Here is an 11,699-nt window from a genome sequence, read left to right as displayed (position 1 = left end):
GTTCAGCAGTATTGCTCTGTAACAAATGTTTGTCATGTGAGAAAATTTTCATTTGAAACAGATCAAGCAAGATTTTTATTTTTCTAAAGTTCAATTTTACTCACAAAGAACACTGAAATACAAAACCTCTTTCACAACCAAGCCAGAAAGGGGGTTATAGCAATGATTAAAATGACTGAATAGTATATTATTAAAGATAAAAATCATACTGTTAATCTAGTGTGGCCATCAGTGTCACTGATCCTCAGTGGTGCTACAAAAGTATAAGGGAATGTCATTATAAAGACATTATTATTGCTCTCCAGCACGGTTATCTTGAGATGACGACGAAGTGTCTTCATTTCAAGTATTTCTAAAATGAGAAACTGTGCTGGAGGAGAATAGTCACCAAAACTTGGCCTATTTCATTAGCTTTAATATGCATTTCACAGTAGTTTCCAGTTGTTTTGAGATTAAATTCTGCTGGGGAGGGAGAGAGGTCCCCTATTCCCATGTTGGGAAATGGAAGGCCTCTCACCAGAGTGGGTCAGAAGGTTTATCCTCTGGCTGCAACAGAGCTCTGCCTAGGCTCTTGCTGACAGGAGCCTTGAAAAGATGCAAGTTGGTTAGAGTTGTTTTAGTTAGATGTTGTTTGAGGGGTTTTTGAAAAAAACTGTTATAAAATAGGACAGTTGAGCTTTGGGAAAGCGATTAGGCCTGCAAAGGTCTATGGTTACATGCTTTGCACTCCATATGTAGTTTTTAGAGGAGATGCTAAAAATTTAAGTTTTAAACATAAAAATTGTAAAACCTTTAATTTACCTTTATAAATATGTACTTCACTTGTGCATTCATTTAGTAATTCCATAAAACATCAAAACTTCATGGCAGTTGCTCTAGAAAGGGGGGCTATTTTACTATATATCTCATAGATTAGGGCATTTACTTTCTAAGTATCACTGAAAAAGGGAGAGGAATTTCTGAATTTATGTGGCTGTGAGAATGAAATCGGGATTTGCTGGCTTCAGTTGAATTTGTTTCTTCCTCCGTACTTTTAGGGAACAGCAGGACCAGATCCAACAACAGTCTACATAGATATGAGAGCACTTCGACATGACAGGTACATACTGTTAGAGAATTAACTATTTAGTGACTCTAGAGGAGAAAGTTCAGCCTTGTTGCATTGCATCGGTTTGCTGAAATACACTTGGAAGCAACTAATCGTTCATCACTGTATACAAGGGAACCCTGCCCTAGAGAATGATGGCTCTGTGTTGGAAGTGGTCTGGAATCTCCTCCTTCATTACTTACTCTCCTGTTCACCTAACTTGCTGTCTTTTCATCACTCCTGTATAATCTAGACTCATTAGATGCTTCTTATCTGCCCATACCACTACCAGAAGGTGACTTTGCCAGCTGGCTAGTTAGTGACAGAAACAGTTAGGGTGGGCAGGGTCTCTAAATGTGCCTCATGCAACCTCATGCTCAAAGCAGGACCCAGCTTCAAGGCTTCATCAGGTTTCTGAGGGACAGGACTGATTTAGTATGGAAAATAACCAAGAATGGAGACTGACACCCTGCTGTGGTGAAGTTTTCTTTACTAGCATCGCCCATCTTGCAGATTATGAACCCTGACCCTTTCTCCCCATGTTGTGCAGCTACAAGTAGTCTGGCTCCATCTTCTTTGGAACAATCATATAGGTAGTGGATAAAAGCAGTTAGAGTTCCCCTTAGGTTTTTTCAGTTTGCTTTATTTTTTCTGCAGACCAAATCAGCTCGATTCCCTCAGGTTTTTCAGATCCAATGAATTTATGTCAGACCTGTATTACAGCATATCAAAACACACACACGGGCACCTGTGTACACATATCACCTGGATAATTTGCTGAGCGTTCATCATTGTATCAGACTGAATTCTGTACTCAAAATTTTCATATTAACTTGTTTCTCAGTTAACTTAGTTAATAGAAGTGCTGGCAGCACCAAATTCATACTGCAAGTTTGATAGATGACATGCATATATGTATTTGTTTCTGTATTAATTGTAAGAAACATAATATCAAGACTTAGTGCATTTGCTTTATTTTTTTTTTAGTTGATAAAAGGTTTGTGTTAACTGGCAGCTTTTGTAACTATTCATCTCTATTTTTTGCAAGCCTAAATCTTAGCTGTTAGAAGACAAGCTACTCCTCAGCATTTGCACAATCCCAATCTGGCATCTGAACTGATCAGTATAAACCACAGTCATTTCCTCCTTATTTAATATATCACTATGACTTGCATGTATATATTCCTGTTAAAAAACAAATTCAGCCATAGCCTCAAAGCTGCTGCTATCAGTTCTAGCCTATGAGTGTAGGGACAGTGTAATATAACATAACATATAGGAGCTTCTTCTGCTGTGTGCATCTCCTACTGCACTCTTGTTCCTTCTGCAAATGTGCTCTCTTCGTAAGTCATGCCACTAATGGGCTGCATAGTATCACTTAATTCTATTTAGGCTACTTGCTCTAGTGATGCTCTGCCAGGGTTCAGTGTGGCAAGGAGAGGTCCAGGAGAGTCCAGCAAAGAAGGTGAATTTATACTGGTGGAACTGCAACCTTGGCACTCTGTTGGAAAAAGTTATTCATCTCTCCAGAGAACTGAATTTTTGATTCTTAAAAGAAACATGGTCTATGGGAATGCTAATATGAAGTCTGGAAGACAACTGAAAACTCTTAACTCTCTTACTGCATTGTGAATAACTGAACATAGTGTCTGGCATCGTAACAGTTTGGTCAGCGCAGCTGAGGATAGGATAGCACTGGGTATATTGGATCACATCTATTTAACCTCTATTTAAGTTCATCAATCCTTATACGAATGCATTGTTTTGTTTTCTCAGGGTGCGCTTGGTAGAGAGAGGTTCTCCACACAGTCTACCGCTCATGGAGTCTGGGAAGGTAAGCGATTGAGAGCAATCCTTCCTCCTCATGCCCCTTACCTGGGTGGTGAGCTGCTTCAGCTGGATCTCGGTACAGCATCTGTGCAGCAAGCTTCACTTATCACAGGATGTCTAGGAGAGGCACTAGAGAGAGAGCACAGAATTAACAGCTAGTTAAAATGAAGCCAGATGTTTAAACTGAGGCAATAGGATATATTACTACAACTGGAAAAAATCAGAGGCTTTCATGCAGAAGGCATTTTTCAGGTGTCAAACAAACTTCAACTCTGAAGCTGCAAAATAGTTTCTTAGATTTTAAATGATTAAAGAGAGGTTGATGTCTGTGGTGTAGAGAGGAGTAGAAAGGGAACAGACTGTTGTACAGACTGTTGACGTCTGGGTCTCCACATTATTAACTTTTGTTTTGATTAATTCAGTTTCTCTCAACTTCTATTTTAAACATTTGCTGCTTCTTCAAGATTCTTCCAGGGGTAAAGGTCATCATAGCACACACAGAAACCAAGGGACCTCTGGGAGACTCGCATTTAGGAGAGGTAAAGCTTTGATGCTGTTTTACTTTGCTTATCAGCAGTGTTTTAATATATAGATAAATCATGTCCAAGAACTGCCTGTCTGTTAGTAGGATGGCTACAGTCACCTTGATGTGGCAAGTGAATGAACTCTGCAGAGAGCTGCTACTGTTCACATACTTGCATGTCTGTCTGCATGGTTTCCTCCCTCCTCTTCCAAACTACTGCATGCCAGTTTGAGTGATGTCAGTTGACTGGTCTGTGTCTGACTGGCAGCTAGATGAGGCAGTGGATATCTTCTCTACTCCCATCAGTGGACAGTAGTAAGGAGGTAATTTGCTGTTTGGTTTAATCTTTGTTTTATGTACATCTGGATTTGTGCATACTAAGATGCCCAGCTCACAGAAGATTGCAGGTTAACAGGTGTTCCTTTCCAGTAAGCCAAGGGCCTAGTTCGTTTTTCCTCTTTACCATCCTGTGTATCTGAAACCCTGTTTTACTCTTTTTTTCTTGGTCGTTTTCTGAGAGGCAAAAGTTAGTGAATTATTCTGATAAAACTACTGGCATTTTAGAAGCAACAAAATTGTCACTGGAACAGATGCTGCCTGCATCTCCAAAATAACCTGTTCATACAGAAATGGTTCCCTTTCATTATTTTTTTTTCCTTTATAAATCCTTTAGATATGGGTGAGTAGTCCGCACAACGCTACTGGTTACTACACAGTGTATGGAGAAGAAGCACTGCATGCTGATCACTTTACTGCTCGCTTGAGTTTTGGAGACACTCAGACCGTATGGGCTCGGACTGGGTACCTTGGCTTTCTGCGCAGAACAGAGCTTACTGATGCTAGTGGAGGTGAGAGAAAACAAATGTACTTAGAGAAGCACGTGTTTGAAACTCCGTGGGGCAGCTGAGCTAGCAAGTCCTGCAAGTTTATCCTGACTTGTATCAGAGAAAAGTGCTAAATGTAACAGGAATTGTTACTCTGTACATATTCCTTGATTATAATGATACTGAGTAATCATGCAAAATGAGAAATTCATAATGCTCTTTTGACAGATCCAGAAATCATGTTCATCTTCCTTTATTTCCACTTAGACAAAATAAGATGAGTACGTGTGTCAGAAGCGCTAGAGCCTTTTCACTCACTTTTTCTCTGAACCTATTTCCTTACAGATAGGATGCAGTATTTCAGTGCGGATCTAGAGAATGTGAATAGTGTTGCCATTCAGCAGTTTTAAGACATGCGTACATATGGGGAATTCTCCACCCTTTCAGAAGTTAAAGATTTAGAGGAGTAACTTCTCCATAATTTTTCCAGTATAGAAAATAAATAGTTATTCTCATTTTTTCAATCTAAGCCAAGATGTCTAAACTTGAGAAATACAAGCAGATGGAAGAAAAGCCACTCCTTTTTCTGTTGAGACAAATAAGGACTAGGTATAACTCCTGATTATCACACATTTTAGGGGGAAAAAAAAAAGTTATGTCTAAACATCCTAAGAAAAGGAATTGGAATGCTTATAACTTAATAGCAAATGTATATTGCTAATAGTCTGTGATTGGACTTACATGAATGGATAGTGTCAGTGTCTCCTGATTGCTGTCACTAGCTAATGAACTGTAGAGGGTTTACAGCCACCTTTTACATTTCCTGTAATCACTTGTGGTACCAGATAGAAAAGCAGCATTGCCGCTTCTGGAACATAAGCGTCTGTTTGGGTCACACCGTGCATGTCCATCCTACTTTTAGTCCTCCAGTATGTGAAAGAAGAAGAGTGAATAAGGAGAGCAAGGTGCTGAAGGTACAGACTTCTGTTGAGGAGCTATCCCATCTGTTGGAGTGGATACCAGTCCAAGATTCAGAAATGGTCTGCGATGTAACTCTGTTGGATCTAGTTGCTAAGAGAGGGTCATCCTCCAGTCTGCTGTGCTGGTACGCTATTCAGTCGACCTGGGGTTCCTGAGAACAAGAAAGCTGAATGCTATTTCTCCAGCTGGAGAAATCCTTGCAGCCTGCTCAATTCCATGAGTAGTGTCATGCAGGCTTCCCTCTTCCACAGCCAGAGTGCATCAGAGAGCAAAAGGTGAATTCTAGTAAAGAAAGTCTTTATGAGAGATGTGTGGTATCCTTAGCCCAGAACTACCACCATCAAAAGGGTCTTTCCCTTCTTGGCACCAGGCCTCTCCACCCATTCAACCTGCGTAGTACACTGAGCAGCTGTCCTGGCCAGCTGCTCCTGAGTCTCTGCCCCTGAAGGGATGTGGTGTCAGGTGGTAGCTGATGTAACGTAGGTCCAGCTCCCTGAAAAATGTTTTACTTCGTGTCATCTTCCTGTTCAGAGCTTGTCTAAAGCAGAACTGGTAAAAGAACAGTCAGCCAAGGTGCTTGACGCTTTTCTTGCTTTCCTCCTCTCTGATTTTCTAGGGTAGCTACCTGACCTTCAGGGCACACTGCTGCTCCGCGGAAGGTTCTGCACAGGATGCTTTGATGGAATTGTCCTTCTGTCATCTCAAAGTGAAACGGGTTCCCTGTTCTTGAGAAAGCTGGTAGTTGACAGAAATTGGAATCTGTGAGCAGACATTCACAAAGAAAGAGGAGTTGCAGGTGGCAAGGCACTAGGTTACTACAGCAAGATTTTGTGCCTTGTAGCTTTCTGAAAAATTATGTATCATAGAGATTTTAATCACTGTGGACCAATGTCAGTTGTCTTTTAGTTTGTCAGCATTTGGGAGGCTATGTATGGTAAATTAGTGTAGCAAGTATGCATGAAATAATACAGAGCAGCTTCCCAGCATGCTTTTCATCCTCCAAGTTACATGATTGAGGAAGATTATAAAAGAAGCACACAAAAAAGCTAAGTTCAACTAACAGAGTTGCTGGATGAATGTGGCAATGTGGAGGGCATGTCCTCCAAGAAGGGTCTGGGAGAGCTTTGCTTATTTAACCTAGCAAAGCTGAGACTGGGGAGGTGGTAGAGTTGTTCTTGCTGCATTAGCTGTGGGGAACTAAAGAAGCTGAGAATAATATTGCTAGCATGAGGACAAGTAGGTATAAGCTGGTTTTAAAAAGAAAAAAAATACATTTGGAAACTGGCCAAGTGTTCCTATTGATCGGAGTTCTCTGGTAAGAATAGTGGGGAAAAGATATGCTTAAAAAATAATTTTGATTTAGTTTATGAACTGAGATTACATTACATGAGAGAAGGGACAGAATTGGATGACCCAGGAATTCTTCTTAGTCTGGTTGCATTTGCTTGGAGTCAATAGGCAGAAGTGCTACATGACCTCTTAATTCTCTAGTCTCCAAATGGTACAGCTTGATGTGTGTTATAGACTCTTTCTCCTAGGAAGCACTGAGAGCATCTTAGAAGATCAGGAGTGAGCACATACAAATGACCATGTTTTTTCTGTAGATCTGATGATGTTTTAAATGTCTGTGCTATATTGCAGAGAGGCATGACGCCCTGTATGTGGTAGGTTCTTTGGATGAAACACTGGAGCTCAGAGGAATGAGGTACCATCCCATTGATATAGAGACCTCTGTAATAAGAGCACATAAGAGCATTGCAGAATGGTAAGACCCTCAGTATTACTTTTAATTCTTCTAAAGCAGCAGAAGTTAAGCTGCGGAGCAGCATGCTAGACTAAGAGCTTGTTGTAGAGTGAACTCACCAAAACTTTGCTTAGAAACTACTGCAGTAACTGAAATATAATGCTGCTCTTTCCCCTGACTCTGCTGCTCAAACAAAAATTGAAAAAGCCTATACCTTTATCAGAGTTTGATCTTCATAGTCTGAAAGACAGGGAGGGCAGGGTGTGAACAGTGCAGCAAAACATTTGTGAGTTGTGTTGTTGACTTCCCTGGCTGTGTCAGAATGTACACACTTGGAAGTGGTAAACACATCTCAAGGATTTCTTGGATGATACCTTCTAACCAATACTACTCTCATTTGGTCCCAATGGATAATGTATGCTGTTTGGCTGTAGGTGCTCTTCATTTTCAAAGTGGTAGCATTTACTTGTAAGCTTTGGGAGGTTTTGTCTTCCCTTTAATAATGGTTAATATCAAGTATGCACACACTAAATCAGAAATCTTCATGGTTCCCATTTTAATACAGAAGTGCAAAGGACTTGTAAATACATGACTGTATACGTGTAAGAGAAGAAGACCTACCTATTTTGTACATAGACAATTAGAAAACAAGTGGCAAAGAGTATCCCAACAAGTTACAGCTTTAATGTCTCTTGATTTATGACTATTTTCACATTACGCTTATATCACTTGTTCTCATTTATTATATCATTCAAGTCCTTACGAAATTTGTTTGCAGTGAGTCTGTCTTTGATAACTATCTTCCTTTGACTATGTATTTTTTTCTCACCACTAACATTTGTATCATGCTGACAGTGCTGTGTTTACATGGACCAACTTGCTGGTGGTGGTTGTGGAGCTGGAAGGCTTGGAGCAAGAAGCATTGGACCTGGTTGCGCTGGTAACAAATGTGGTTCTGGAAGAGCATTATCTCATAGTGGGTGTTGTAGTCATTGTGGACCCCGGTGTTATTCCCATCAATTCCCGTGGTGAGAAACAACGAATGCACTTGAGAGACGGATTTTTAGCTGACCAGCTGGATCCTATTTATGTTGCCTACAACATGTGAAAGCAGAAAATCACATTAAGGCGAAATCCAAATAATAACATTGGAATCCATTTTTTCTGTCTTTTTAAATGCTGTTGAAGACATTAGGAAAGTGGAGATAGTAATCTTCACAGACCTTCATCTCTCAGATTGCATTTGCTTTCATAAATCTGTTGTAACAGTTTCAACTGTCTTAGGATGGAGAGTTTACTGGAATTCCCGAAGGAAGCTTATGAGAACTGTCATGGACCAATTTTTTTTTTACAATAATTATGAATGTCAGTACTTGATACACTGCATAAAAGGACATAAAGCAGGGTGGGGAGAGAACACCAGCTGTGAGGAGGACTCTTGCAAATCATACTGAAAGTCGTAAGTAACTGGTCAGAGTTCACCTTCCATGTGATTGTTTGCAATACATTGGCAGTATCTGGGTTGGGATGTAACTTTCAAGATTGCACACATCTCTGCCATATTCTCTACTGTACTGAAAGGAATTTTGCACATACTTGAGATTTGAAAATGCAGCCTCTTTATTTGAGTCATCCCTATTCAGAAGAAAGACATTAATTCCAATCCTGGATTCAGTATAACAACAATTATGCTGCTGTTCAGCTTTTTTGTACCAAACAAATACTGCAACTGTAACAAGGTGACCTACCGTGCCATGCTGGACTCTGTAATGCTATAAACTTTATAATAAAATATAAATTAATATCCCTTTTTAATTTGATTAATTCACTGCAGGAGCCGTCACTGCTCTTGCTGTTGTAATGTTGAAGTTGCTTGTTTTCATAGCATTAGCTGTTAATTACTATCCTGCATAACGCCAAGTATTTGAAGATTTATTCCAAAGCCAGTAGTCTCTGAATGATTCATAAAGATGTTTACAAAGCGTGGTCTTACAGTATGTTTTCCCTGAATATCCTGTGCCTAAAATTTACAATAGTGCTTTTTTTTTCCCGCTGTGAAAAGATATTCAGTGTTAGTTAGCTTGATCTGCTATGGTATAAACTTTTTTTTTTTTAGAGTTATGTTTAGACAGACTTTTTGTTCAAGCTAAAGTATCCAGTTAGTTGAATCACACTTGACCAAGTAGGGTCTTGAAGTTTCTGCCTGATCTAATACTGCAGTGAACCTAATTCAGAAAGAGAATGTGAAGTTATTCAAATACTTCGTGTATTTGAAGGTAGGCACAAGACTAGCAAATAATTATTTTTGTAGAGTTGTTAAAGACTTAGCTACATAAAAGAATTTTAATAATGTATGAGTTTGGCAAAACAGACGGGTTTTTCTGCAAGGCAATTCTGCCTGGGTCAGTGCCTAAGAAAGATTGATGTCAGTCTCCTGATATGAGGATATCAGACTGACTTTTGGTCAAACAAAAGTATGAAATCTTCCACAAAAAGCTTTCATATATAATAGTTCTTTGCCCTTATGGTGTTTGACTGTGGTGTATTATACAACTGCTTATTCTGACTGTAATTATGTACAGAACTCATGTAACTTATTAAGTACAGCAACGTCTAGCAGTGGACTCCTCGTAACAAAGCAGCTGGCAAAAGGAAAGAACTACCTAACCCCAATTTTAATGTCATAGTTTTTTAGCAAATAAAGCGTTGTAAGATTTTTGTATTGAGATTATTGATGACAGTGAAACAAGTTGCCTTGTAAAGTAAATCTTAAAACAAAAAGCACATTAAACATTTCAAAACAGCTCTTGAAAAATCTGACTTGCTGAGTGTTGAAAAAAAAGTGTATCTGCAGTACAGAGCACAGAGTGTTTTTTACAGTTTAATGCCTAAAATGCCTTTTTTCGCAAAATTTCATTACAGTGAATTTGCAGTTAAAGCAGCTCTGCATATCCTCGCAGCCTGAAGCTTCCTGAATTTCCTATGTTTTCAGTACTGTACCCAAACCAAAATGCTCTCTGGAGGTATGGCTCACCTGCCCAGCCTGACTTGGCCCCGGGGCCTGATCTGCCCGTGGGGCCTCCTCACCTCAACCGCCACCTGCCCGCTGCCATCATCCTCCTTGCTTCCAGACGCTGTCACCCTGCACCGGCGGGGCAGCAACCATGGTGGCAGCAGGGCAGCCGTGGTGCCAGCGGGGCGGGTGGTAGGGCCGGGTCCGGCACTGGGTGTGCGAGGAGTGCAGGAGGGCCTTTGCGCACACCAACGCCCTGAGCCAGCACCACCAGGTTCCCGGGCTGCACCAAGGCCTTCACCCTGTCCTCCGGGCTGGTCCTCCACAAGTGTACACACACCAGGGAGCAGCCCCACGCCTGCCTGCTCTGCGGCAAGGCCTTCCTCTCCTTGTCGCACCGTGCCCTCCACCTCCGCTCCCACACGGACAAGCGCAAGTCCCAGTGCCCGGTCTGCTGGAAGCTCTTCCTCCAGTCTTTCCAGCTGGTGCGGCACGAGGCCATCTGCGCTGGCAGGAGGCCCTTCAAGTGCAAGGACTGCAGCAACCTCTTCGGGTGCACCTCGCTGCCCACCGCTGCCTGCACACGGGTCAGAGGTCCTTCAGGTGCTGCCAGTGCGAGAAGGCCCTTGCCCAGAAGGCTGGGCTGATCCTCCATGCGTGCCTGCGCACCGGGGAACAACCCTACGAGTGTTTCAAGAGTGGGAAGAACTTCTGCTCCTCTGCCCACCTGGTGTTGCAGCAGCTTCTCGAGTGGGGCAAGAGGAATTTCGAGTGCTCCACCTGTGGGAAGGCCATCAAGCAGGCGTCATCCCTCAAGCGGCACCTGAAGACCCATGAGGCACGCGAGCCTCACCACTGCTCGATCTGCAGCCAAGCCTTTTCCGAGTCCTCTTACCTTCAGCTTCACATGAGAACACACAGTGGGGAGCAGCCATACCTCTGCTTAGGTTGCAGCCAGACATACACCGAAATTTCTGCCTTTGAAAAGCATTGTACAAAGCACCAGCAGGATGAAGAGAGACCTGATCCTAGGCCAAGGGCTACCGTGGCAAATGCACTGGCTGAAAAGAAAAAGCAGGAGCAGAAACAGCAGCACCAAGGTGACAGCCCCGAGCAGCCTTACCAGGCTGACCCAAAGCAGCAGCAGCAGGTGGAAAGGCTATGAAAGTCACTAAAACAAGAACTGTTCCAGGCCCCTCTACAGTACAACTCATGAGAGGTAGAGGGCCTGATTTAATTTTTATCAAGAGAAAATGACGTGCTGCACCAGCATTACTCCAGAGCGTGCTTCCAAATGGAATTCTTTGTCCTGTATTTTACCCTGAGAAGCAAGAAATTACTCTTCCATCTGATGGACTCTGGGTGCTCAGATTTCCTTACGCATACGTGACAGAGCGTGGACCCTGCTTTCCTCTCAAAGAAAGCCAACAATTAATGAGTTACAGAGTTCTCCGAGGAATACTGAAAGCGATTACACAATAAGAATTACTCTGGTAGATTAATTTTAGATTAATTTAAAAATACTGTCTTCAGTCCAAATAATGGATTTTGATTCATGCAAACGCTTCCCTGGGGCACAGCAGATATATGAAAGTCCCCTGAGGCTCCCTGCAGTCTGTGTCACATGCAGAACACTCCATGGTTAGAGGGGGATGCCACCCCATTTGCGGACGCCAGTGGTTTTGTTTCATGTTTCA

General features: G+C 41.8%; 2 protein-coding genes across 2 annotated transcripts in view; both read left to right on the top strand.

The window, feature by feature from the left end:
* The window catches only part of DIP2A (DIP2 disco-interacting protein 2 homolog A (Drosophila)), a 102,494-nt gene extending 93,707 nt beyond the window's left edge, over positions 1–8,787 (top strand). Inside the window, exons 34-39 of the mRNA XM_009878885.1 lie at positions 1,038–1,099; positions 2,864–2,921; positions 3,382–3,456; positions 4,114–4,288; positions 6,887–7,010; positions 7,845–8,787. Coding sequence (XP_009877187.1) covers positions 1,038–1,099; positions 2,864–2,921; positions 3,382–3,456; positions 4,114–4,288; positions 6,887–7,010; positions 7,845–8,097 — 747 coding nt within the window. The 3' untranslated portion in view covers positions 8,098–8,787. The remainder of the gene's footprint in view (positions 1–1,037; positions 1,100–2,863; positions 2,922–3,381; positions 3,457–4,113; positions 4,289–6,886; positions 7,011–7,844) is intronic.
* A 1,366-nt stretch (positions 8,788–10,153) lies between these two features.
* LOC104281034 (zinc finger protein 239-like) lies at positions 10,154–11,167 on the top strand. The gene is made up of 3 exons (XM_009878883.1): positions 10,154–10,194; positions 10,277–10,451; positions 10,517–11,167. The coding sequence occupies exons 1-3, from the start codon at positions 10,154–10,156 to the stop codon at positions 11,165–11,167; spliced, it is 867 nt and encodes a 288-aa protein (XP_009877185.1).
* The last annotated feature ends 532 nt before the right edge of the window (positions 11,168–11,699 follow it).

This window comes from Apaloderma vittatum, unplaced genomic scaffold (assembly GCF_000703405.1).
Source record: "Apaloderma vittatum isolate BGI_N311 unplaced genomic scaffold, ASM70340v1 scaffold10981, whole genome shotgun sequence".
NCBI classification, from domain to species: Eukaryota; Metazoa; Chordata; class Aves; order Trogoniformes; family Trogonidae; genus Apaloderma; species Apaloderma vittatum.
Note: the sequence above shows the minus strand (reverse complement) of the source record. Positions and strands in the feature narration are given on the sequence as shown.

Bases quoted from the DNA above. Each gene is read 5' to 3' on its own strand.
- LOC104281034 (XM_009878883.1), top strand. From the start codon at position 10,154: ATGGTGGCAGCAGGGCAGCCGTGGTGCCAGCGGGGCGGGTG. The intron at 10,195-10,276 runs GTAGGGCCGGGT...CAGCACCACCAG, and splicing joins TGGTGCCAGCGGGGCGGGTG to GTTCCCGGGCTGCACCAAGG. The intron at 10,452-10,516 runs GTCTGCTGGAAG...CTGCGCTGGCAG, and splicing joins AGCGCAAGTCCCAGTGCCCG to GAGGCCCTTCAAGTGCAAGG.